Source organism: Crassostrea angulata, chromosome 2 (genome assembly GCF_025612915.1).
Source record: "Crassostrea angulata isolate pt1a10 chromosome 2, ASM2561291v2, whole genome shotgun sequence".
Lineage (NCBI taxonomy): Eukaryota > Metazoa > Mollusca > Bivalvia > Ostreida > Ostreidae > Magallana > Magallana angulata.
In genome coordinates, this window is record NC_069112.1 from 40,670,291 (window position 1) to 40,698,289 (window position 27,999).

Genomic DNA, 27,999 nt, shown 5'->3' on the forward strand with positions numbered 1-27,999 from the left:
TATTGTAAAATGTTCCCAGTTTAAATCAATAAAGGAGGCAGTTGGCTATATAGCTACTCGTTGTCAAAGATTTCGCCGTTGTTTTATAGCGGGCCAATTTGTTTTCTATATATTGATCTTTTTTTTCAATATTTTGTTTCAAAAATGTTTAAAACCTATGCACATTTTTCATAAAACAATATACTTTTAGTTGAAGATAATTATCTCAGTTTACTTAAATGTAGTTCTCAAAGTAATGTTGGTCACGTGCCATTTTCATTAACAGAACACACTAATGGAGGAGTTTTTATTTTTATTTATGCCTATAATACAATAAATGGCAAATTTATAACAACAAAGAGTAAAATCTTTTAATGATGATAAATAATAGATGCCCACAAAATAAAATACCGACCTTTATCTTTTACTAACACTTAAGCTTTAACGCCGAACAGTAATTGTTTTAGTTATTTTATTATTTGCATCATTTAAAAATGTCTTAATTTGTTGGGATGCATACTTTACAGGATACCAATCTAACGGATTCATTGGGATATGAAATACCTATACAAGGTCGCCCATCGGGTCAGTTGCAACCACAAAGACAACAACATAATAATTTACCCGAACTTTCCAGAGTAAGCGAAAATTGTTTTGTGGCTTTTGTAATATGGTATCCCAATTTATGACAAGACTAAAATAAAAAAGACATAAAGATGACATGATTTTAAAATTTACTTCTTTTTTAACATTGACAATTTAATTTTATAAAATAGTTGGAAAATGTAAACCAATCAATTCATTGTGTTTAATATCTAGAACAATACTGTATTACATGTACCTATTCTGGTAAAATAAAAATGATATTACAACATTAAATCAATTTATTTCTAAGAACCATTCACAAGATATCTACGGAAAAAGAACCATTCTAACAAAATAGAACAGAGGCATACTGTGCTTGATATCTTACATTTTATTGAAATCTTAATGAATGGTTACTGCCATTTTCAACAACAGAACACACTAATTGAGGAGTTGGCGATCTCTTTTATTTATGCCTAGGAGTTGGTGATCTCTGTTATTTATGCCTATAATACAATAAATGGCAAATTTATAACAATAAAGAGTAAAATCTTTTAATGATGATAAATAATAGATGCGCACAAAATAAAATACCGACCTTTGTCTTTTACTTACACTTAAGTTTTAACGCTTAACAGTAATTGTTTAAGTTATCTTATTATTTGCATCATTTAAAAATGTCTTAATTTGTTCGGATGCATACTTTACAGAATACCAATCTAACGGATTCATTGGGATATGAAATACCTATACAAGGTCGCCCATCGAGTCATTTGCAACCACAAAGACAACAACAGAATGATTTGCCCGAACTTCCCAGAGTAAGCGAAAATTGTTTTGTGGGCTTTTATAATATGGTATCCCAATTTATGACAAGACTATAATAAAAAAGACATAAAGATGACATGATCTTTTAAAAATTAATTTCTTTTTAACATTGACAATTTAATTATATGAAATAGTTGGTAAATGTGAACTAATCATTTCATTGTGTTTATTATCTAGAACAATACTGTATTACATGTACCTATTCTTGTAAAATAAAAATGATATTACAACATTAAATCAATTTATTTTTAAGAACCGCTCACAAGATATAAACGGAAAAAGATTGCAACATTCACATGAACAAAATAGAACAGAGGTTTACTGTGCTTGATGTCTTACATTTTATTGAAATCTTAATTAATGGTTACTGAGATTCATATCCGAAAATGACTTTCAATTGTTGGTACGGTTATCATAAATCAATAATAAATTATATATAACAATATAATATTCATCTTTTCAGGATACAACGCAACGTCATCAATTGGAAACCAAAGTGCCTAACAACCAACACTTCTCTAAAAGAAGCAAACGTCCATGCATTGTCACAGTGCTAGTTCTGACAATAATAATAATAGCAAGTGGTGTAGCAACCTTCTTGGTTTTTCACTTCAAGGAGCAAGGTAAAAATCGAACCTCCATTTTTTATATATGATACTAGATAATACCCCGCGCAACTGCGGGAACAAACACTTTACATATTAATATAATATAATGCATAATATGTTGGATCATATTTTTTTTTCATTTTTGTATATACTTTGTCTAAATTATTCCTGGAAAAAAATTGCATTGTTGAACATTTAGGGGAGTGGACAGGGATGAAAAATCTACACTGACATTAATAATATACACATGTACATGAACGTGGCTTTAATCCGGTTGGTTGCAGCTGACTTGCAAAAAATAAACTTTTTTTTTTTTATTTTACATGTATTTAGTTCAAAACAGTGAATAGGAATCTCTCTCTTAATTTGGTTCCTTGGGTCATTTTTCAATATAATTTTTATCATCATTTATCCATACAGTATAGCAATCACAACTTTCCGAAAAGTTGCGATTGGCAGTATATTTAGAGTTAGAAATTATCTGATCAATAATGTTAAAGGTTTACAACACAACCAATCTGTCGCGGTATGAAAATGTATGAAATTAAATCACGCTTAGTTATGCATTAAAATCCTTTTGCATGCAAATTTAAAGCAAAGTTGTCTGATTCAAAGTAGATGGCCAAGGCCGATGGTTAACTAGCCCTACACTTTCCGCCATGATGTCAATTAGTCTACCCGTATCTAGGCACCTCGTTCTAGAAAGTTCCTTCAATTAACACTAGAATTGTATTAATTGTTCCATTTTATTTCTTAAGTTTTTGTATCAATCCGAAGTCCAATCCAAGGTATCTGCCTGCGATGCCTTATGAAATCGTCCTACACTTTTCGTTAAATAGTCAATCAGCGTTCTTGGTTACCCCATTCTGGAAAGTTTTATCCCATTCTCTCACCAGGGGTCAGCTTGCAGGCGAATGAGTATCAAAACTAAAATCGTTCACTAAAGAAACGAAATAACTTATTTCTATATATTTAACATTTGTCAAATCTTGATTTTTATATATTCTAAAAAAAGGCTCACAGTAAAAATATCCACTCTATACGTAATCATTCAATATTATTTCATTGCAAGTATATGTTTAGATCGAGATTATCAGTGACTTGGATCCTCCAAAGCGTGTCTACCACATTACTTTCATTTTTGCTATTTCGGGCTTCTTTATCGAAAATAAAATTGGTTTTTTATTAATTTCTCAATGAAAACTTTTCTGTTAAAATTAAATTATATCTTACGGACATCATCTCATATGTGTTGAAATACCGAAGGTGTAAGCAAGTATTCTGATGCAGGGATTTTGTAGAGGATACTAAATGATATTCCTGATGGTCAACAGCAGGATACTGCAGGGGATAAGTTGATTATGTGGTAGTATCACATAACACATTCAAATACTCTGTATAAATATTAATGACTTTTACATTATTAATAATGGATTATGTGATTTATTTTGTTGTGTAAGCATTTACTTTTTGTGAAAGCATCTTTAACATGTAGTTAAAACAAGCGATATTGAATACATACTATACAGTGGTTTTCAAAACAAGTTCTTGCAACTCTGATGCAAAAATAAATTATAATTGTCATAAATCATTTCAAAAAAAAAAACTTCGCACATTTCAAAGGACCATGGAAAAAAATCTTCGTCATGCATTAACCGTTATTCATTGTACATTTATAGCGAACTCGTAGGAAATCTGATCGCGAATTCGTTATGGCAATATAAGTAGCTGACAGTACCTATAACTATCGTAAAATCAATATCACTTAATTCAAGTCATTTTTTAAAAATTCTGTATAATATTTGAAATTGAATATATATTCATCTTAAAACTGCATGTAGATTCAATGAAATTAGTAATGAAATTGTTATTTAAATGATCGGATACGTTAAAATGTTGCCAGAGGAGGTCGTAAAAAGCACCTCAGTGTAAACGTAAATTTGTTTTTACAGTATTCGTTACATGTATGTACGGCAATTTTTTATATGTTTATATAAGAACTTTGGCGGGACATGATTAAGAATTTGGTTTTGCCCCACATTCGATATACGCGTGCTCAATATATTCGAGTTTTCCTGTTTGACAAAGTGTTTGGCATTTGAAAATCGTTTGTAAACAAATAAAAAGTGATATACTTTCATTCCACATATGGAGTTTGGGAATCAATAATATTTATTCTGTGTAGATTATAAATATGTATTAAACATTAGTGCCTTAGTTTTGCATGAATTATGTCAGATTATCTACTACATGTACCACAAATTAGATACTTAGGAACTTTTTTTATCAATGGTATTTTTAGAAATATTTCTTTGAAAGTTTCTCAGCATTCGAATTAAGTGAGTTCCATTTACTTATAGCATCTGGGATAAATTATTTTTCATATCCATCGTATGTAACTCTGGGAGGCATATACGTACCTTCATAACGAGTACTGAAGCGAGAGGTATCCTTTTTACTAATAAAAGATAATATTCAAAAAGATACAATGTATTGTAGTACACAACTGTATTTCTTTACTATTAATGTTAGCAATATCAAAAAGATATTGTGGTACACGATTGTAGTAAATTTTATTCATTAGTGTTATTTAGCCATTCCCCATCTTTTAGCCAAAGAATCCCATTCCGTTATTAAAAAAATGATTCTGTGGAGACCATAGAGTGAAATTCTCGTCACAATTCTTGAAGTCTGTACCTGCACTATTTTTTCTCCATTTCTGCGGAAGAGCAATCATTCCATGCAGCAAAAACATCTCCTGTCTTTTTTCGAACAAAAAATAGATATAATATGATTAGTTTTGCATCTGCTTCAAGCAAATATCAGTTTCTTAAGTTAGCCTAGAATATCTAGTCTATCATTGATGTACAACGAATATTTCAATTGACAAGAACACGTTTGGCCATGTTCTTTATCTAACTGAGAATCTTGGGTAAAAATAATTATATAATTTCATTGAATTTTCTTTATGTTTTAAAGTTTTCAACCCACATATTTGACAAATAATAGGACTTATGAGACTTATAAGACTTATAATATGACAAAGCATCTTTTAGAAGAAAATTAGTTTCCTTCGTCTTCAAATGTGTTTCGGAAAAACAATAAAATTTCAAGCAATTAACGCGTTTTCCTTTCAGAAAATAAACCGACGATGCCAACAACGTCATTTCACATTTCTACCATCATGACTACTATGACATTTTCTGTATTATCGTCGGTTTCTACAACATCACTTATCCAAATTACGCCTATCTCCCAAACGATGGCGCCTACAACAGTTTCCAAAACAGAAGCTGTTGATACATCAACAACAACAACAACTGTTATCCCCACCACGGTTATTACAACAGTTATACAAACGGCAAATCCAGTAACAACTGTCCCCACCACGGAGACTTCAACAACACCAAGCTCAGCTACCACAAAATTTACACAAACTACAAATCCAGTAACAACTGCCCCCACCACGGAGACTTCAACAACATCAAGCCCAGCTACCACAACATTTTCACAAACTACAAATCCAGTAACAACTGTCCCCACCACGGAGACTTCAACAACATCAAGCCCAGCTACCACAACAGTTATACAAACTACAAATCCAGTAACAACTGTCCCCATCACGGATACTTCAACAACACCAAGCCCAGCTACCACAACAGTTATACAAACTACAAATCCAGTTACAACTGTCTCCACCACGGAGACTTCAACAACACCAAGCCCAGCTACCACAACAGTTATACAAACTACAAATCCAGTTACAACTGTCCCCACCACGGAGACTTCAACAACATCAAGCCCAGCTACTACAACAATTATACAAACTACAAATCCAGTTACAACTGTCTCCACCACGGAGACTTCAACAGCACCAAGCCCAGCTACTACAACAGTTATACAAACGACTCATCCAGCATTTACTATTTCTTCAACAGGTCTGGTGACATGTGGTTATTGCATCTAGGTTAAATAAAAGATGAATTTTCATTCTCTTGAAATCTTAGAAAAATACATTTTGATGATTATTCTAGTATTTAAGAGTTTACTCGTTAAGTAACTGGTTGTTTTTTTTGCAAAGTAATCGCGATTTATAATATAAATTTTTGTTTTTCTCTTTCATTCTAACGTGTACATAGTTTTAATTTCAAAAATATACGCCTACATGAATACTCAATATATGATGTGTTATAGGTACGTTCAGGGACTGCCAAGAGCTTATCATAAATGGCTACAGAAAAGATGGAGTGTACACAATATATCCATATCTCTCGATACAATCGCCAGTCAGAGTTTATTGTGATATGAGGACGGACGGTGGTGGATGGACGGTATGGTTTTTATTTTTTAACTTTAAGAACTATTATCAACCAAAACATATTTCTTTTCGTTGAATATAGAAATTTAAAAGTCCCATTAGTTTATGACATAGAATCGTAACACTTTGTAACATTATACAGTGATGTGATTTTCTAGGTGTTTCAACACAGAAGAGACGGATCTGTTGATTTTTATCTTCCTTGGGACGATTACAAAAATGGATTTGGAGAGCCAGATGGAGAGTACTGGATAGGTATGTTATATTCTAGAGTTGTTATTAATATTAAATGTGAAAATAATTAATATTTTTTGCTTTATTTTTGTAATTTATTTTTTGGCTTTGTTTGTGTGGGTGTGTGTGTATTTTGTTGTTATTTTTCTGGTTTCTTTGTTTTTGGTTGTTGTATTTTTTTGGTGGGGGGGGGGGTGGGGGGTTTATTTGTGTGTGTGGGGTTTTTTTAAGGAAGGGGGGGGGGGGTTAAAAAAAACAGATGTTTAATCGTAAGCTCTAAAAATTGAGGTCAAATTTGTGAATACCTTCTATTCAGGGAACGATCATCTTCACCAACTGACTTCATGGGGAAATTCAGATTTTTACGTACGTCTCGAAAAATTCACTGGCGGATGGGCCTATGCAAAATACAACAATTTCACTGTAGCTGACGAATCAGATGGATACAGAATGAAATTAAAGGTTGGGTCATATCGAGGAAACGCAGGTTATTAACAAACAATTATTTATCTTGTTAGATATCTATATACAAAAGGAATTGGAAAAAAAAATATAATATCAATATAATTACTATTAGTCAAATAAAAACAAATATAGTTTAACAATCAAAACTAGTCAAATAACATGCAGATGTCAACTTAAATAATGCATATATTTGAATTTTAATAGATAATATATGTGCAAATGTTTTCAATTATCGTGGTAGGCACATTAATAACTTTTTATTAGTCAACGCATTAATCATGTATAACTTATAAGTTATAAAAAAAAATTAAATCAATATTTAATAGGAGATTCCATTGAAAGTCATGGAACTACCAATACAAATGGCTACAAATTTAGCACCTCAGATATAGATAACGATTTTGCTCCCGCAAGTTGCACCGTTGCACGTCAAGGAGCCTGGTGGCATAACATCTGTACGTGGGCAAATCTCAATGGACGTTACGGAAACGGAAGTTGTATAGTCAGTGGGAATTGTAACTTCTGGTATTCGCTGACGAACAGTTTTAGTGGAGTGAAGACGTCCTTCATGATGGTTCGACGTGTTTTATAATGCCGAAGAATTTTGTTTAAAGGTTTAGATATGTTTACGGACGATAAATAAAAGAGTGGTCGTCATGGGGTTTTTTTCGATACAGAAGTGTAACATGTATCGAAATGAATATAATATCGCTAACAAACACGTATCATTTTTTTTCCAAATTTATTTAATTCTTAGCAAGCAATTTGGTCTAGAATAATAACCAGAAAGCACAAATGGGCAACATGACTTTTGTACTTATAAGTAGCTGGACTTTAATAATCCCATAAAATATGCATTTTATGCTATTATCATCACATTATGTATAAATATTTATGAACAAATAACCTTGACATTGTACAGGTGATTGACAACATGGACACTGCTCCGACGTGAATGTACATGTATATGGCTGTTTTTATAAAATGAGCAAAATAATATAACGTTTGAATTGTTTGTGTATAATATTAACCAAAACACAGTTCACATGTATTACAACGCTTTAAGCCTTTGGTCAGTTGTGTGCCGGATAGCATTTTTATTAAATATATCGAATGTGCAATCATGTATTTACAACAGCTACTTTGTTTAAAAAAAATAATTTATTTTAGCAAATCGCATCATAAGTAGTTTTTTTTTTTACCAAAGGACTGCGAACGATAGCATTGTCTAGCCGCCTAACTAAAAGTCATTTTTTGAAAGTTGTCTAATTAAAGTTAATGTTTTTATAATAATGTAAACATTTATGTATATTTTCATTAAATAAAAATGATTTGGTCAAACAAAGAGAGATAACTTTGTATTTTGGGTTAAAATAGCTCATTTCATAATAGAAAATAACGGTAAACGGAAATGTTTTTTAAAACATCTTTCCCCGCCGTGAAACAAAAATTCCTTTTGAGGGGTTTTAACTATTGTTATTTAGCATATTTTTACCAAAGGGTTTGTTGTTTCACGGGGGTGGGGGGGGGGGGACATATGTCTACAGACCGAAATACATTCCAAAAAAAGAATTTTGCTTTGTAAATTTTCGGAAACTAATTAACAGATGTGAATTAAAATGAAATTTTACTTTAATATATATCGTAAATATGTTATTATTAAGTTTTTATGCACATATTGGCTGCTAAATAAAATTTTCCTCACTCATAGAGACCGGTTTCAATGAATTTTTTTTTAGACCCCGCGTTAGCAAAACTTTTGTTTAAAGATAAATAATTTGATTGCACATTTTATTTTGATATAAATTGATTAGGATTTGATTATAATTTTTAGTAGAAAACTTAGTTTTAGAATATCTGACAGAAATTCCGAAATATTTGGATGTAAAATGTAGGCGGGAAACGGGCGTTAGCGTTCGCAGTTCTTTATTTGTGTTTGTCATATGAATTTTACATCAGATAGAAAAAAAATTTCAAGTTGTTTTACATTTACATTATTTTTACTATAGGATCGTATTTAAATTTGTAGAAATAAATGTTTAATTTTCCCATTTTAGCATCATTATTTCTTTTTTAATTTCTATCCAATAAAATTGTTGTTTTTTTTATTATTCGTATGAAAATTGTTGTAAAGTGTCACCAAATCAGAAGATAAAAGTTGCCTTTTGATTTGGTCCAGATATCATTTAAACTAACCCTCCCCCCCCCCCCCCCCCTAAAAATTAGCAACGATTATCAATGCGTAAAAAATACGTCTATAAAAATGTTATAATGTTTATTTTCATGCTTTGTTATTGAATTTGATTTTTAAGCAGCCATCACCACCTTAGATGAATGAACAAATCATACTCTTTTTCGGCTTTTTCAAAATATCTAGTTTTGCATTACCAAGAAACGATGACTGAGAGTGTAATTTTAGCAATTATAAAGTTATAAGATACGCACTGTAATGTGCACCAAAACAGTATTTTTAAATGTTTCAAACCCATATAAGTTACGTGTATTAAAAAAATCCGATATGTAGAGTTTTTAGGTAGCTTACATATACATATATAATGGTTTCATATCGACACCAAACATATTTTGCGGAAACGTTGGTGTATATTCATCTAAATATGCATTTATTTATCAAAATTAATAAGTTCTTTGTATAAAAAAAAGTGCACGTTTTTGGCATAGAACTAAAATGACCCACTTCTTGCTAATAAACCTTTTGATAAGAATTTCCTGTAAAAGAATGTTTCTGATTGAGTTTATTTTCTGCGACTCATTAATTGTCGCAAACACACGGTATTATTATTGGGTTACAAGTTCAAAATAATGTCGACTTTTTTCATCAGTAGATGATAACAATGTGAAGCACAGCTTCTTAGCATTTTTCGTCGACAAAAGATATTGACAAAAGTATAAATGTGTTGTAAGATAAAAATAATGGACATGTTACGTATCACTTGTTGCGTATTTATAACTTTAGCTCGATCGGTATAGCAATACTTATATATTGATTAACCTTAAGTTTTGTAACAATCAAGGGCAGACAATGAGACAAAACGGCAGTCCTTTGCATTTGATTAATTTTAGCAAAATATCGGTATTAACTCAAATCCGATGAAAGGCACAAATTCATCCGTTGAGGAACTTGAAGCTATCTTTCGGAATAAATAAGACGAAAGGCCGTTTTTATCGTTATTTCGACGAAATAAAAGATACTTTAAGTAAAGCAATACGCTGATGTAACAAACAAACTCATTTACGATATTGCTCTCAAAAGCCGCAGATTGTCCCTATACGAACAATGATGTATATTCTGAAAAGGTCGTGATAGCCAAAGTCGTTTTGATTGATGTGTACCATTATTTCAACAATATGAAAAGGTTCATTTATTGTTGGGTATTCAAAGCAATTATATGAAAATATTTTCAATTTAAATAAAGCAAATTGTCTGAAAAATAATGCATTTAAACCTTTATTACTCAGAAATAGTAAACGATTATGCGTTTTACATAAGTTTCGTGTTAAATATTCCGGCTAAAGATAAATCTAAGTTGAAAAAAAATAGCAAACGAAATATGAGCTACATATTGGAGCTAAAGGGACTTATTAATTACTTTTTGCTTTTGCACATACGTGTACTACTATGATTTGTGACTACCATAACGAATGACAGACATGTAAATGATTTATGGTTTTACACGCACATCTTGGACGTTGCTTTCCAAAAATATAAAAAACGATAACAAGATATTGCCATTGAAAAGGGCTCAACATCGAATAAAGCAAACAACTGCCAATATCACGCTTCGTAGCAAAAATAAGAGGGGATTTAAATGAAGCATAACACAAACAAAATATGTCGTCTCTTTAAATATGAGTTTTAAACGCAGAAATAACAAGGAAGAAGAAAATACGAATTTAAAGCATGACCGACATTTAACGTGTGTGCACACAAGAAACTTCGCAGTTTAAAAAAACAAGGATTCAGCAGTGTATTCCAACATAATGACCTTGTGAAATGGCTGGGGTAAGACTTTTTTTCCAGATTAAAAACATTTCAATGATAATTTTGTTTGCTGTTTACGTATATTATTCGTTTGAGGACAATTCTTACACCCGTAATAAATGTATTGTTACGTGTAATGTTTGGTTTCATTGGCTTTTTTGCATTGCATGACTCGTACATGTAATGTTTACCACTTCATTGATTTTAAATATTGATTATGAAATGGTTGTTTCTGATAAAAACTTGTTTAATTGGTCAAATAAACTAATTTTACAAAAAAAATTAGAGAAACAAACACTAAGAATACACTTGTCTGATGCTTTAAATACTGCTAAACATTCTAACAGTTGAAATATAACTTTTAAAGTTTAATTGTTTCATTTTCACGATCGCCAAATTTAATGCAAGTTGGTACACTGGAACTCAACAACTAAGTTGCATTGACTCTAAGCAGCAGAATTAGCTAGATCTTGCATTTATTCTCTCATTTTTTACTACAGTTTAATTTACTGATCTTCCAATACCTTAAATCTAAAGATATGTTGGTATTATTTACATTTTTCTTGTTTTTCTTTCAAACAGATATATTTTTCTGATCTATCCGGTAGACTGGACGAGTCACAACCGCCGGTAAGTTTAGAAGAATCGAACCATTCTTTAATCCTTGCGAGAATTAGATTAAATAAAGTTTCAATTTTTTTTTTCATAGTAGTATCATTAACCTATTAGACTGGTCCAGTACAATCTCCATATTTAGCTATATAGCTTCAATAAGCTAAATAGCTATAATTAGCTATTCAGAGTGGCTTCATTGATTTTCACATCTATCTTGAAGGCATATGATTCCTTATTCGAAAGACAATCAGCATCTTCCCGAGAACAAGCTGACACACCATCTGATACACACCAAAGAGTAAGTCAAGTGGCATCAATATATTTTTGAATGGCTACAATGTTTCCAGTGAAATTTCGAGTCTTTTCCCCTTTTCTAATTATAGATATGGTTGTGATTATTATAAGATATAACGTGATATTCTCATTATAAACAGTTAGATGAATTCACTGAAGTCATTGCACATCATTAAAAATTTATACATAAAACATTTTGCAATGCGAATGTTTTGTGGGTTTTCTTTTTCTTTAATTTAGTTCTGTTAATTAAAAGGGTGTTTTGTACAGTAAAATTGTACTATGGGTGCATAAATCGACAAAACATTATAAATAGTCCGTGCATCTCCTTATGTCGTGATGCTCTTATTTTTCATAAGAGAATAATTAGGCATTGCATAGGAAAACTAACGTGTGTTGTCTCCAAAAGACTATTTGAATACGTTAATTTGTACGTTATAACAAATGGGTTTTTTTTTACAAAACACACACAAACAGATGTTGTGTATTACAAAATGCATTTTACTAAATTTATTTTACATCAGTTTTCATTTGTTTTACTATAATGTTTTGACTTCAAAGACAATAGTATACAAGTAAAACCAGTGCATTCCGATGATAGCTGGAAAAAAGATGTAGATTTTAATCTATTTATTTATATTTCTTTGTTTAAGACAATTCAGAAAAGAGTAAAACGAACAAAAAGTTCATTTCTAAAACGGTTAGAAAGGAAAGGTATATTAAACATGTTAAGAACACTAATTGATTGAAAATCTGTTTTTATAGGCATATGATTCCTTATATAGAAGACAGTTTGCACTTCTGCACATGGACCAAGGGACTAGAACGTCGCATACTCACCAAAGAGTAAGTCAACTGCTATTGCTTTGACCAATACACATGTGGATGGCTAGAATCTACCCCGATAAAATTTCTACCCGGTTTCTTTTATTTTTATAATGTATACCGAAAACCAATTCTATAAGCAGTTAGATGTTCACTCAAAAAATTGATCATTGAAAAATATATTCATGAAACGATTTGCAACCTTGCATTGACTTCTTATGGCACTGTATGTAAAAATCAAGATGTTCACGCGTTGTTATTACACTAAAAAGAAAATAAAGAACAATAACATATCAGTTCATATTTTCGGTATATGGTTTTCTATATGGAAGACAACCTTCCACTCCCACGGTACGACGAAACACAACGTCGCTTGTGCAGCAAAGAGTAAGTGATATGATGATAGTAATATCACTAATGGTGAGGATAAGAACTAACGGTATCATCTATCTGGCTAAGAGTTGACGAAACCTAAGATATATATGAAATGATGCTGCCAAGCATTTTTTATCATGTTAAATGTAAATACGTCAGGCACTATTTGCACCATATATAGTGTGAATTGACGACGTAAAAGGTCAATCTACGCCATGATAAGCGGTTTTTATTTGAGTTTTATTGTCTGTGACGTAATATGGAAAATTTGATGTTCGAAACTATCTATTTTAAGGTGCGCGACACATCTGCACATAGGGAATACGGTCCTTTGCCATAAATGTTTTTACTATACACGCAGGGGTACATGTATGTTTTTTTTTTGTTTTTCGATTCTAAGTGCACCGCGTGACTCGACTAAATTCACCTTTCCGTAAATAAGATCGTTAAAGCATTACAAAGCTTTTGTTTCCAAAATAACTTTTACACGCTCATATAAAAATGTGCAAACAATCAACATTCTCAGAACACAGGGCAACTTGAAATTTGAATGTAAATTATATAAAAAATACCTACACACTATCCTGTTTGCATTTTTGCATGTTATCAAAATATCGTCATTCTTTCTAGATTCTTTTTTTCCAGGATCAGTCCATCCAAGAAGGAACAAGGGAAGCAAATAGAAAATTTAAATATTACATGATTGTGATTGTTATTATATTTTTGGCTTCCATTGCTGCAATCGAAGTGGCTTATCAAAAACATTTCAAGCATAAAGGTAATCTCTAAAACTTTTATATATTTATTAATTTGCATTTTGAATATTGAAAGCAGTTTCTTAGTTAACTATTGTTGTATGATGTATTCACAAAAAAATGAGCTGCAAATAATTTCATGGATATATCATATTTAAATCAATATAAATAATACCATAGACATTGAAATAGCCAAAAGTAGGGCCGTTTTTGTTATACACGTATGCGTGTACATTCAAATGTTGATTTAAATTGAATCTATATATGCCTACAATGTTTCTAATTTTAAGATGACAAGGAAGATACTTCTTCAGATGATATTCGGTTATCACCCACCAAACCCTTTCCAGAGTATCCATCAACTACATCTTCCCAATTCATGTATCATACAACCAAACCTTCCGCAGATTATCTAGCCGGTTTGTATTGGTTACAAGTGACAATAGTTCATTTAAACATACCTTAAAACGCAAAGGAATGAATTAGTTGTAACTTTTGCTTATTGCAAATATGTTTAAACTGTATTTTAAAGGGGCATGGTCACGATTTTGGTGAAAAATTATTTTTTTGTCGATTTTAATGCTTATAATGCTTCAGTAATGCATTATTAATAGGCAATTAAAATTTGACTGTCATTTGTTGAGTTATAAGACAGTTACAGAGCTTACATTTCTTCGCTGGGTAAACAAAGCTTTTGTTTACATTTTGAATGTTGAAGTCAAAAATTCCAGTTTCAGACATTAAATGAATGTGTTAATCGTTAGTTACTGTTTATTTATGCTAAAAATGAATACAAAGATAGACAAATCAGCTTGAAAAAGATTTTTTACTGGTATATTGAACCTATGTAAACAAAAACAGGGCGCGAGCCTTGTTTACATTGCGAAGAATTTTGAGCCCTGAATCTTGCTTAAAACTTATCAACTAGCATCCAAATTTCATTTGATCATTAGAAATGCATTCCTAAAGCATTGAAAATAATAAATACAGAAAAAATAAAAATTGACCAAAATCGTGACCATGCCCCTTTAAAACAAAAATCGAGTTAATGCAATTGCTACAAATATCAAAGTATCACTACGGCGGCATTTATTTCCAAGCACACACGTATGAAATGATCATTAATTTGAGTAAAATTTATCTTCAATTTTTTGCTTAAAGGAAGCTGGGGAACACGTTTTATTGTGTTGTTCATGAAAAACATACCGAATACGAAGAAATCCATTTACGTCACATCAGTCAATAGAATACATATAAACATTACAACGTCTGAACGTCTAAACAGTTCTCTCAAAAGTGAGATCGACCAAAAAGCCAATATACCCTCTTTCGAGCAATTCTTCATTCCAAGTTCAATGGAGTTAGAAAGCTTTAAGATAGAAACGAAATGTATATTAATTGAAACATCTCAAAATGCTATGGTTGTAAGTCAAGCGGATGTCTATTCATCGGTTGGGATGACAACTCATATCCCGATACATAAACTTTCAACTAAATATGTTATTGTCTCGACAAATCCGGTGAAATACTTCAGTCAATTTGCAATTGCTTCAATTGATGAAAACACTATGATATGGATAACCTTCCAAATGAATGAGACATTACAAATTGACGGGAAAATATATCGGAGTGGGGAAACTTTTAGCATCAAACTCAACCGTTATGAAACATACCAGATTCAACATACTGTGGACTTGACAGGAACGTACGTTCAGTCATCTTTACCTATTGCCGTCTTCTCTGGAAATGATTGCAACAAATTAAATGGGCAAGGGTTTTGTGATCACCTAATTGAACAATTGCCACCGACATCTAGAATAGATACAGTATACGTTGTTCCACCCCATCTGTACAGCAATACCAAAATACGAGTCATGGCCATCGATAAATCAACAATATTCTACAATTGCACAAATAAGACTTTTAACAAGTCGTATAAGCGCATTGAATACTCTGATATTGATATTTCAAGCAACGGAGTGTGTTATATTCAATCGAACAAACCTATTTTGGTAACAAGTTTCGGTTTATCTTCTTCAATAAGATACATCGGGGATCCTTCAATGGTTATTGTTCCAGGATTTTATCAGTACCAAAACTACTACAAAATAATAGTTCCTTTTGGATATGATTACAGCTATATTACAGTTATTATGAAACAAAGCGACAGTATACTGCTTCTAAACGGCTATACAGTGGCAACAAGCAAAATTCTTTATCAGGAAATTCTCTATTATAGTATTCATTTCAAGGTAATGATAATACGTGTGCTCGCAGGTGAACTAACGGTGACAACAACGAAGAGCGAGAAGTTTGGATTAATGTGTGCTGGCATGAAAATTTTCCAATCCTTTGCTTTTTCTGGTAATTCTGTATTGTGATGTTGGTTCACTGTTGAAAGTAAAATCATCTAATTTACAAAATGTTCTAAACTTGTGTTTGGTGCTAAATGTAGAAAGCAGTTAAAAATATGATTTACGAACATGAACATCGGCAGTTTATTTGTGTAAATTACAAAAGTTGTTAATATGGGTGTTCCTTAAGATATAATGAAATATCATAATAAGAAATTGAGTATAAATGTTTAACATTAACGTATTAAACGAGAGAGAGAGAGAGAGAGAGAGAGAGAGAGAGAGAGAGAGGTTGTTAAAGTTATTAAAATATCGATGGTGTTTGTCATACAATTTTAAGCGCACACATATATTGCAAAGTCTATTTACTGACATATATAATCTATGACTTTATGTATTTTTTAATATAACATTTATGGACCTTATTAATCGGACTATAATTCATCGTTTATCATGTTAACGTGCAATCGCTGTTAATAAAAAATAAAACAAAACGTGTTTAATTAGTATTTAATTATTTAAATTGTTACAGATCAAAATAGTCCTTTAACTATTCATGGGGGTAAGGCTAATCATAGTTTGATATCTCCCCAAACAAAAGCAAAAATGAACATTACAATGTAGACTTCTTTCACTATAAACTCAAAATATTTAAAATATTAATAAACGACAAAAAAGCCTTTCAGAATATATGTTTAAAAGTTTTACCAGATCTATAAACCAAAGTATCATCTACGATTATTCCGTCTATTTAAGGCCTGATATTGTTTTATCATTTCAATCAGAGTTCATATAAGAAACTAAATTTAGTAAAACATATTCCTAATCAATATTTAACAGTTGAAAACCTAATTTATCACAGTCAAAGTATTAATATTTGATACATCTTAAAAAGTAAGGTATAATTTATATTTTGTTCTTCGCCTTTTGCATTTCCATGAAACTGATTACTGTAAACGTATTATATTTTGCGTGTACGATATTTGGCGAAAATAAGTTTTTGAACAAGTTGGCGTTGATATGAATAAGCGTATTCCTGAGTTTAACTATTCTTGTGCATATATGAATGGCATATAGCGATGTACTTGATTTAGCGGAAGCCACATTCCGCAAAATGCGCTAAATAGAATACACAGCGAAATGTTTTACGTCTAAACTACCCTACCGAAATAAAATGCATTTTTTTAGCCCTTGTATTTACATGTATCTATGCACCCTATTTTACATATACGTTACGACATCCCTTTAACTTTGGATGTTTTACATAAAAAGGAAGACAATAACAGTGCACAATACCTTTTCATTCCTATTAAAGTATTTGCATAAAGAGACACAACTCGCTTACATTATGTTTGACTCCACATATAAATATTTATTAAACGTTCATTAGAAATAGCAACCAATGCACATTGCTTCATATATTCTGCCAAAAATTGGTCAGAGATTGTACTCTTTGCTCTTTATTTGTCTGTTTTTTATCCATACACATTTATCTGATATCCGACACATTTCAATGACAGCCGGTGTAAAGGAAAAAAAAAGTTTCCATTCATAAATTCTGATTTTCCCTGTCGTATGAGTAAGCATTTTCATGATTTCAGGTCATTTGTTTCACAATTAGTATGTTTTTCATTGGGTCTTTTAGTTTAAATTATTGAAAATTGGATAAGTGTGTGTAATATTTAAAAAACCCAGCATTCATTACACAAGTTTCATATGACATACTTAAAGCAAGGGGTGTACTGCTGTTTTCACATTATGCAATAAGCTGCTCTGTCGAAATTTAAAGGGTGCATACTTGACAAAGGATGATGTTTATGGATGGATAGTTAAAATTATGACAACGATCAGGAAGAGAATTTAATACAATGATCACCAAACAAGGACTCATAAATAGAAACTTCCAAATAAAGTAGCTGAAAAAATCATTGCGAATCAACACGTCAAAACACTGTTTGGGATAGTCAGTCTAAAAAATGTATTCCGATAGGTCTGAGGTAAGTCGTATCTGTGTACGTCTGAGGTAAATTGTATCTGTATAAGTCTGAGATAAGTCGTATCTGTATAAGTCTGAAGTAAGTCGTATCTGTTTAGTTTTATGTAAGGACTAGTATTAGAAAGAAAAATAATGTATTGTATGGTGAATTTAATTTGTTTTGAAGGCCTGACTCAGTCATCTAAGATTTTAGATTTTTTGTAAAGTCATCGAGAATATGAATTTTCATTTTGTTGTTTTTTTTTTGTTCTTTGGAAGGGGGGGGTGTTTTGTTTGTTTGTTTGTTTTTTGGTTTTTTTCTAGAACTTCCTTTTTTAATATTCACTACAACAAAGTGAGTGTGATGTTATTAGGATGTAAGAGATCAATGGCTTTTCTCCCTAACATAACTGGTATTTAATATACATCAAAGAGCAAAAACGTTATGTGCCATCTGCTTTTTTTAATTCATTCATGCCAGGTATACTGTAAAAGTGGTTGATTACGCAGGTGGTTGAATACCCGTTGTCTAGGGCAATCAATACGCTTGAGTGGTAAATACGCGGTTTCAGGATTTACTATTCTTAAGTTTTATTTTTTTTTACCATACACACGGGGGAATTTAACGCGCTTTTAAGATTACTGCGTTCATGTAACTGGGGTAAATTTTCCCCAGGCGGAAATAAACACCTTTAAAATATTTAATCAGTTGCTGATTGTTTTATCAATTATGTTCAGAGCTCGGGAGGTTCCGGATACGCACGGTTTTCAACTATCAGCAGTTCAATTAATTCAGAACAGGTATGTTATTTAGTTAATATAGTGATTAACATTAAAAAATGCATTTTATACCGGTTTTTAATATATTGTAGCTAAGACTCGCTAGCAAAGAATTTGTTTAACTTTAATTTCAAATAATCACATAAAATTGATGAAGCCAATGTGTTGGTTACGAGTTTTTTTTTTTTTAAGAATACCAAGCGTCGTTAGAATATAGAAAAAAAATGTTTCCTTTTGCAGAGCATAGGGATATACACGGTCATTTCCAGTTCAGCTTCAACTACGTATGATAACATTTCAGAGGTAAGTATTGAGCTAATTGAAATAGAAGAAACGCTATCCTATGTATAAAATTAACTTTGGTTTTGAATTTGATCCTTGTTCATAGAAGGTACTTTGCAATTAATCACTAAATTTTACTGTTTTATAAACAATATTTATGTGGAAAAAATGAGATTTGTACAAGAAAAACCTGTAGGTTAATGCTAAATTGTTAATTAAATTAAATGTAAATTTTGTGTTTCTTTTTTAAATGCAGGGCTTTTATGACAGACAGATTGGAAGATTCATTACACCAACATCGGTAAGGATTACACTTGATTAACATTGATGAAGATTCTGTTTATAGTTCATTGATCCAGAATGACAAATCACTGGGTTTTTTATTACTGGATATGTATATATAAATTGACAATCAGGACAATGGGACTTATATGTCCCTAACAGACCTGGATGCAAATGAAAAAAAAAAATTTCAATTCATTTTTTTTGGGGAAATCAACTCCTCGTCATGATAAAAATTCCCGAGCTTTTTAAACTCGGGACTTTACATTATGGTGTACATAGTAACGACACCCATTGCGGCATAGAAATAGACACAAAACTTTGGTGATATAAACTGTTAAACAGTGCGTTAAAATCGCCATTCTGTGACGTATTGTCATAAAAAAATAGAAATCACCCGCCGTAAATGATCTTGTAAATGAGTGTGGAAGTGCTTATTGTTACTCGGTCGCGATGAAAATATCAAATTATACGCACTTCTGTACAGCCAGGGGACTAATTTCATCAAATAAACAGGTTAATGCATTATAAACAAACAGAGAATGCACATAAAAATGAGAGAAATACCACAGATCACAAAGTGAATATTAGACGTCTACTACAAGTTTCGGGTGTAACGAAATCAAAAGGGATCATATATCTGTGTGACGGTTGTGCCTATTTCCGAGCGGTGTTTTGCTTTAAATCGAGTCTATATTACATGTAACTCTTTTAAACTTTCGATCGATTCAACGAATTATTAATTTTGACTCTCTGGTACTTTAAAGACAAACACCGCTCGTAAATGGGCACTGTCCGCCATATTTCTCTTTTATCACTAACAGCCCCTATATAAGCTGCAGATTTCTTAATAAAAAATACATCGCTGAAGAGGTATCATCTGTCCGAGTTACACGGTCGCAATGAAATTACCAAATTCTACGCACTTTTGTCAAACTTATATCCAATAAACAACCCAATGCATTACTTACAAATATAATACATGTATGCACATGAAATAAGAAATAAATGCATTAAGTCCAAAAACCACAAAAAGAATACTACACGTCGGCCACAAATTTCAGGTGTGCAATCGGTGTAACGAAACAAAAGGGTTTATATACCGGTATCTGGCCTGGGCACCCACATTAACGATACAGTGGTTCCATTAATATTCGTTATATACTAATTTATATGTATTTTGCTGTTGTTGAATTGATAAAAAAAATCAATGATCCGGTAGCATACTGTTTTGATGTGATCGCTTATAGCAAATTCACATATTGTTTAAATTTTGATTATCTCTTAATCAACGAAAATTGGTATAAACAAACATTAAAGAAACCATATAACATATTTCTTCTTGTTTTTATAAACAAAATTTTTGTGTTGCAGGGCCGACACGGGGAACTTCCTAGAATTAGAGATGATAATCCTGATCATGTAGATCAGGTATTGGTTTATTATTTTCACAGAATATTTCATATTTTACAAAATTAAATTCTAAGATATTTTAGATTCCTTATTTTACGCGAGTACCTAAATCTGCGATTCAACTGTTTAGCATCAAGTTGCGAAATTATAAAATCGCAAAAGCCAATTTTTTAAAATCATAGATTTCACTTAGTACATCTCTCCGAAAAAAGCGAGATTTTTTAATCTCTAATCCGAGGCAAAACAAATAAAAATATTGTCTATGTTAATGTCTGTAAATTTCAATCTGTATAAGTTATACATGTATCTTTAGAATATGAAATAACTGATAAAGAATAGATTCTACTGAAACACATTGATGGTAATTTCAATGAGCATACAGCTAAATGTTTCTTTTTTAAATTCTCAAACATGTACATGTGTATTAAGCAATAAACGTGATTTATCCGAAGTCATATTTAACATGTACCAATAACGCAAAATGCTGTGGAATCACTAAAATTCGTTGTGGCTCAATTTTCGTGGTATTTGTGGGTAACCTTCCCCTATGTATTTACTTCCTCCACGAAAATGACTTACTGAAATTCAAAACCGACGCATCCACGAAATTATATCGTCACGGATATTCAAAATCCCACAATCTACGAAACTGCAACCCCCCCCCCCCCCCCATGAATTTAAATGATTCCACAGATGATACGCGGCCAAAAAATTAAAACAATCTCAATGTTGATTTTTTATAGAGAAACCCCAACAGTAACCAAGAACATACTAAAAACTCCAAACGTCCATGTATTATGGTGATCCTGTCAGTTGTTGTCGTTGTTATATTAACTACTGTTGCAACTTTTGCTGTCTTGTATCTCCAAGGACAAGGTAAGATAAAATCGACATCAAAAATTGTGTGTTAAAATGTACTCTACGATATGGTTCACTACATAAACATTATTGACGGCTTGGTCTTTACAATATACTGTAAAATATTGTGTAAAAGAATGATGTATTAATTATGCTTTATCGACCAAGAGTTCTATATGAGCATCTCTGTACCCAGAAGAACTCGCTTTTCTTTAAGGTGGTTCACAACACCTAAAAATAGCAGAATCAAATCAAATAAAAAATCAGCAGAAACTTACAATATTATAATAGATTTTGTGATGGATAAAAATTCAAATAAGTAAAATAAATGCGATTTTGCATAGATAATTATGGTGGCATAGATCTGCCACCACTTGTGAGATAATAATGTCGACTTGTCAGATCTTGATGTCGACTTGTCGGATAATTATGTGGACTTGTGAGTTCTTTAAGTCGATTTGTCACTTATCCACGTGTTTAAAAGTTTAACACTATAAGTCGACATAATTATTTGGCAAGTCGACATAATTATTTGATAAGACGACATAACATCTGACAAGTCAACATCATTATCCGACACCTCGGCTTATAATATGAATGATAAATTTCTTTAAACTAGTGGCCATATTATTTTTTTCTGTCAGATAATTATGTTAACTTGTCAGATGTTTATGGTGACTTGTCAAATAATTATGTTAACTTGTCAGATTTTTATGTCGACTTGTCAGATATTATGATGACAAGTTAATGACAGTTAGTGACACTAAAACGTTTTAACAACAAAATATTGAGTTTCTAGTCAATATGGTTATTTTCTGACAGGTCAACATAAAGATCTGACAAGTTGACATAACTATATGACAAGTCGACATAATCATCTGACAAGTCGACATAACTATCTGACAAGTAGTGACAGATCTATGCCACCATACATAATCATATTTTTTTAAAATTTTATTGAAAAAATGCCATCAATAGCCCCATACGGATTCAAACTTTTGTTCTGCAGTTCACAAGCCCGTTCTTTTAACAAATGTTATGACGATATTTGACCAAATCGCAATCTTATGACGTAGTGTCTTAAAAAGAATAAGTCTAGTTGTAGTGGGGTACCTTAAGGTTATACACTATATGAGAAGGATGTGTTTAATGATTGTCTTATAAATTCATTGGTCGCACTTAAATTATTATTTTAAATTATTATTGTAAAAGGTGAGTTAAAATAAGAATACTTTTCATAATAAGAAAATAAAATGTATTTTCAATATTTTATTTATTTGCAAAATAAAATATAAATTTTCTACGAATTATTGTCTTTTCAAAACCCACAGTTTCTATAACTTCTGTGTCTTCGTTTTACAGATTCTCCCAACGATAACGGAAATGTGTTGCGCCTTAACCGAAGCTATCTGAGAAGAATTAATGGAACCGGTACGATTCACCTTTGTTTGACAGAATTGCATATCAAATCACTAATAAATTATGTTTAGACATAATAAATCAGTAATAACGGATTGTATGTTCTACAGAAATCTTCAGTGACTGCAAAGATCTAAAACTGTTTGGAAACAATAGTGATGGGCTTTACACTGTATACCCTGACCCACTTACAGAGACGCCAATCGTCGTGTACTGTGATATGACAACAGACGGTGGAGGATGGACGGTAATACAATCCAAGCAGATCTAGAGGGGGTCAGGGGTCCCCCCCCCCATGTAAAACTCAAATTACCTGAAATGGCATCAGAAAATGACCAAAAATATCCCCCTTCTGCCGGCAAAGCAAAAAAAAACAAAAAACTGTCGCCCTCCGATATTTTTTTTCTGAATCTGCGCATGGAATTAATGTCTAACTATCATTTATCAGTAAAAGTTAAGAGTCTAACCAGCATTATAATATTTAGTCACATGTATCAGTAAAAAAGAAAAATAGCATTGTAATAAGCACAAATACGGAAAATAAGATAATTTTAAAAAATGATGGTAAAATTAATAATATTTCCAATACAATTGCTGTATAGTTATGTATGTGCCAATTTTTTTTTTTAGCTCACCTTAGCCAAAGGCTCAATTGAGCTTTTCTGATCACAATTTGTCCGTTGTCTGTCGTCGTTGTCGTGGTCGTCGTTGTAAACATTTCACATTTTCATCTTCTTCTCAAGAACCACTTGGTAGAATTTAACCAAATATGGCACAAAGCACCACTAGGTATAGGGGATTCAGGTTTGTTCAAATGAAGGGCCACGCCCTCATAATAGGGGAGATAATTGAGAAATATTGAAAATTTGTTGGTATTTTTCAAAAATCTTCTTCTCAAAAACTATTTGGCCAGGAAAGCTCAAATTAAAATGGAAGCATCCTCAGATAGTGTATATTCAGGTTTCTTCAATTCATGGTCCCCGGGGGTAGGGCGGGGCCACAATAGGGGGATCATGTTTTACATATGAATATATAGAGAACATCTTTAAAAATCTTCTTCTCAAAAACTATTAGGCCAGAAAAGCTCAAATTAAAATGGGAGCATCTTCAGGTAGTGTAGATTCAAGTTTGTTCAAATCATAGTCCCTGGGGGTAGGGTGGGGCCACAATGGGGAATCAAGTTTTACATAGGAATATATAGAGATATTTTCTTCTCAAAAACTATTAGGCCAGGAAAGCTCAAATTTGAGTGGAAGCATCCTCAGATAGTGTAGATTCATGTTTGTTCAAATCATAGTCCCTGTGGGTAAGGTGGGGCCAAAATGGGGGGATCAAGTTTTACATAGGAATATATAGAGAAAATCTTTAAAAATCTTCTTCTCAAAAACTATTAGGCCAGAAATGCTCAAATTTAAGTGGAAGCATCCTCAGATAGTGTAGATTCAAGTTCATGCTCCCCGGGGGTAGGGTGGGGCCACAATTGGGGGATAAATTTTCATACAGGACTATATAGAGAAAATCTTTAAAAATCTTCTTTTTTTAGTTTATTTGGCCAAAAAGGCTTAAACTTTTGTAGAGGCATCCTCGGGTAGTGTAAATTCAAGTTTTCAAAATCACAGTCGCTAGTGGTAGGGCGGGGCCGTGATGGCGGTTTGAATTTTTATATAGGAATATATAGAGAAAATCTTTAGAAATATTTTGGGAAAGTTTTCGGTCCAAAACTCAGTACTTAGTGTGAGGCACAGGTTATGCAGATTTAAGTTTCATGAAACCATGATTCTCTAGAGAAAAGTGGGGCCACGAAATGGGGGGGGGGGTGTTGGGGGTGTTGTATAGGAATAGAGAAAAATCTTCTTACAGGTACAACAACAAAATGGGCTTGGTATTTACGAAAAAAAAGAGGTGGATAAAGATTGGCAGATTTTCTATTTTTTTAGCAGGATCTACTGTACTTAGTTGTCAAGATATGTTGATACTGTAATGCTAATTTGATCAGAATTAAGGCAATTGTTGCTCCGGTGAGCGATGTGGCCCCTGGGCCTCTTGTTTCTTCTAAAAATGCAGGTTTTCCAACACAGACGAAACGGGTCTGTTAATTTCTATCTTCGTCTATGGGACAGTTACAAGCATGGCTTTGGAGAGGCATCAGGAGAGCATTGGATTGGTATGGTGTTTATAACACATTGATTATTATAAAAGTGTTTGTATTTATTTGACGAATTTCTTTCAAAAAAGAATTTAAACGAGGCATTGATCCTTGTTATAATTTTTCTTTCGGTTCGAATGTGTTTTTGGTGTTCGGCGAGATGCTGTACTTTGAAGTGGAGTTGGAGTTTTTATTTGTACTGTTTCTTTAGTTTCTTGGTTATTTTTAAATCATAATTGGATCCCTTAATTTTTCATTTCGATAAACCTTGTTTTGCAGGTAACGACAATCTTCACAAGCTTACTACTTTAGGAACCACTGACTTGTATGTTCGTCTAGAAGCATTCAGTGGACTCTGGTATTACGCCAAATATAGCGACTTTAGTGTGGCTGATGAATCTGATGGCTACAGACTGAGACTTAAAGCCGGGTCGTATGAAGGAAATGCTGGTAGGTTATCCGGGTTATAGTTTGCTTGGATTCAATGAACGTTGTGAAATTAAATATTAATGTTTCCATAATAATTTGGAATAATTTTAATTAATAGGGCTCATTTTCATAATTTTCAATTCTGGGTTTTTTTTGTCTGCCTTTTCTTGTTTGTGAGAAATTTATCAAGTTTTATTCTTTTTTTTTTGCCATACTAAACAGGCACTAACGACCTTCTTAGACTTCAAAAAACTAGATGACATAAAAACACACCAATAATTAAATAATTGATTGTCATAATGGTTCGAAAACGCTCTTAAAAATTGGAACCCAGTTTGATATTCGTATCAAATGCTGATACAAAAAAAGAAAAATAAACATGGTAGAAATATATCTATAAAACACAATCAGCTGAGCAATCGTTTCCTTTTCCACTCTTCCTCACCATCACGTCCCCCCGCCCCCCTTTCCCTTTTAATCAATTAATATTTAAACAAAATTATATATTCCTGTTCACTGCCAAATATGTTATTCATATGTATGAATTTATACAGGCGACGGCATGGACAGTCATGTGAGTACAGATCCAAGTGGCATGAAATTCAGCACCATAGACATTGATAACGATAACGCCCCCGAGCGGTGTACTTTTGGTCGCAAGGGGGCGTGGTGGTATAACGAATGTACGCTGACAAACCTGAATGGGATTTATGGGAACGAAACCTGTTTGAAATCTGAAACATGTAACTTTTGGTATTTGTTAAGTAATAGCTATGTCGGTGTGAAAACTTCCTATATGATGGTTCGACGTTTGGAAAATCAATTTTATTGTGCAAAGTGTCCGTCCAGTAAATGACACGATGCGAGTACCATTTTGTTAAATATGTAACGACAGCCTACATAATAGTCAGCAATATTTTTTTCGCAACTGTTACAGATATGTTAGCTTTATATCAATTGAAAACAATATATACATGTATCATTTCATTGTATTGTTACTTATGTATTTATACTTTTTCCCTTGCACCAATATCCATACTTACATATTAATGTTATTCATCTGATCTAAAATCTAAAATTTTAAGATGAAAAATAATTAATTTAATGTATTTAAAATAAAACATATATGCATGCATATATGTATTGTCCTTGGATATTTTTCTATTTGAATTAGTCCGCCGCTTTTTTTTATTTTATTGTCAAAAAATTAATTTTCCCTATACCTAAAATAGTTTTTCTTGAATAACTTTCCTTTGTGCTAACTATATTAACTTTAAAAAAAAAATAATGTATTCTTTTTAAGAATAACTTTAAGAATTATTTAAGAATAATCGTAATAATGATTTTAGAATTTTGAAGACAATGTATCAAGTCGTGGTCTGATATCCAATAGAAAAACCTCTGCTTAAGGACTGAAATTCCCGTCAGTGATTTATTGTTTCAAATGCCGGTCTAATCTACCTACGTACGTTGCACTCAGAGTATATATGAGATGTACAGTACCAATCAGACCCAACCTAACAGAAAGTAAACCCCAACTAAACCCTGGGTTTACTTTCTGGGTTTACTAGAGTGGACCCAGAGTAAACCCCAAGTAAACCCAGAGTGGACACAGAGAGTAAACCCCGATCATAAGAAAACCCTGAAAGAAGACGCTACATGTGTATTTGGAATATACAAGGGGCAGGAATTACAGGCAGTAGAGTGATAATATAAAATACAGGTTTGTTTCACACTTCAGTGCTTATAGTTGACTCCAAAATCAATTCTCAAGTTAACCCAAAGTAAACTTTGAGTAAACCCAGAGTAAACCCCGAGTGGACCCAAATTTTCAAAAGGTTAACCCAAAGTAAACCCAAGAAGTAAACCCGGGGTTTAGTTGGGGTTTTCTCTGCTGTTAGGTTGGGTCTGATCGGTACTGTAGATAAACTGCAAAACGTTTAATCTTGGTTACATGTATCACTTGGTCTACGTAAAAATCGTTGTAATAAATACACAGCTTCATCGTCGGAATAATTTATCTTCATACAAATACAAATTATATCAAGAATGACAGTTATATTTGTGGTTGAAAGCACAAAACCCAAATTAACAAGGATAACATAGCTGATGCATAGTATTATGAAATATGTAATATGATCGAAACAATAACGTTAGTATCGATTTCTTTAGCGCTATTA

General features: G+C 32.2%; 1 protein-coding gene across 1 annotated transcript; it reads left to right on the plus strand.

Moving 5' to 3' along the window:
- Positions 1–1,076: 1,076 nt before the first annotated feature.
- On the plus strand, positions 1,077–26,948 carry LOC128174334 (uncharacterized). The gene is made up of 25 exons (XM_052839906.1): positions 1,077–1,385; positions 1,856–2,015; positions 5,138–5,938; positions 6,195–6,331; positions 6,477–6,573; positions 6,869–7,039; positions 7,344–7,600; positions 11,024–11,038; positions 11,600–11,647; positions 11,853–11,930; positions 12,692–12,772; positions 13,772–13,904; positions 14,172–14,300; positions 15,043–16,245; positions 18,216–18,232; positions 18,949–19,011; positions 19,231–19,293; positions 19,529–19,573; positions 20,929–20,985; positions 21,711–21,843; positions 23,188–23,256; positions 23,355–23,491; positions 25,309–25,408; positions 25,670–25,840; positions 26,374–26,948. Exons 1-25 carry the CDS (start codon positions 1,260–1,262, stop codon positions 26,673–26,675), a joined length of 4,593 nt encoding a protein of 1,530 aa, XP_052695866.1. The 5' UTR covers positions 1,077–1,259; the 3' UTR covers positions 26,676–26,948.
- Positions 26,949–27,999: the final 1,051 nt, after the last annotated feature.

Excerpts from the sequence above, each read along its gene's own strand:
- LOC128174334 (XM_052839906.1), top strand. The coding sequence starts at position 1,260 with ATGCATACTTTACAGAATACCAATCTAACGGATTCATTGGGATATGAA. Across the intron at positions 11,648-11,852 it reads TGGACGAGTCACAACCGCCG|GCATATGATTCCTTATTCGA; the intron begins GTAAGTTTAGAA and ends TCTATCTTGAAG. Across the intron at positions 14,301-15,042 it reads TTCCGCAGATTATCTAGCCG|GAAGCTGGGGAACACGTTTT; the intron begins GTTTGTATTGGT and ends TTTTGCTTAAAG.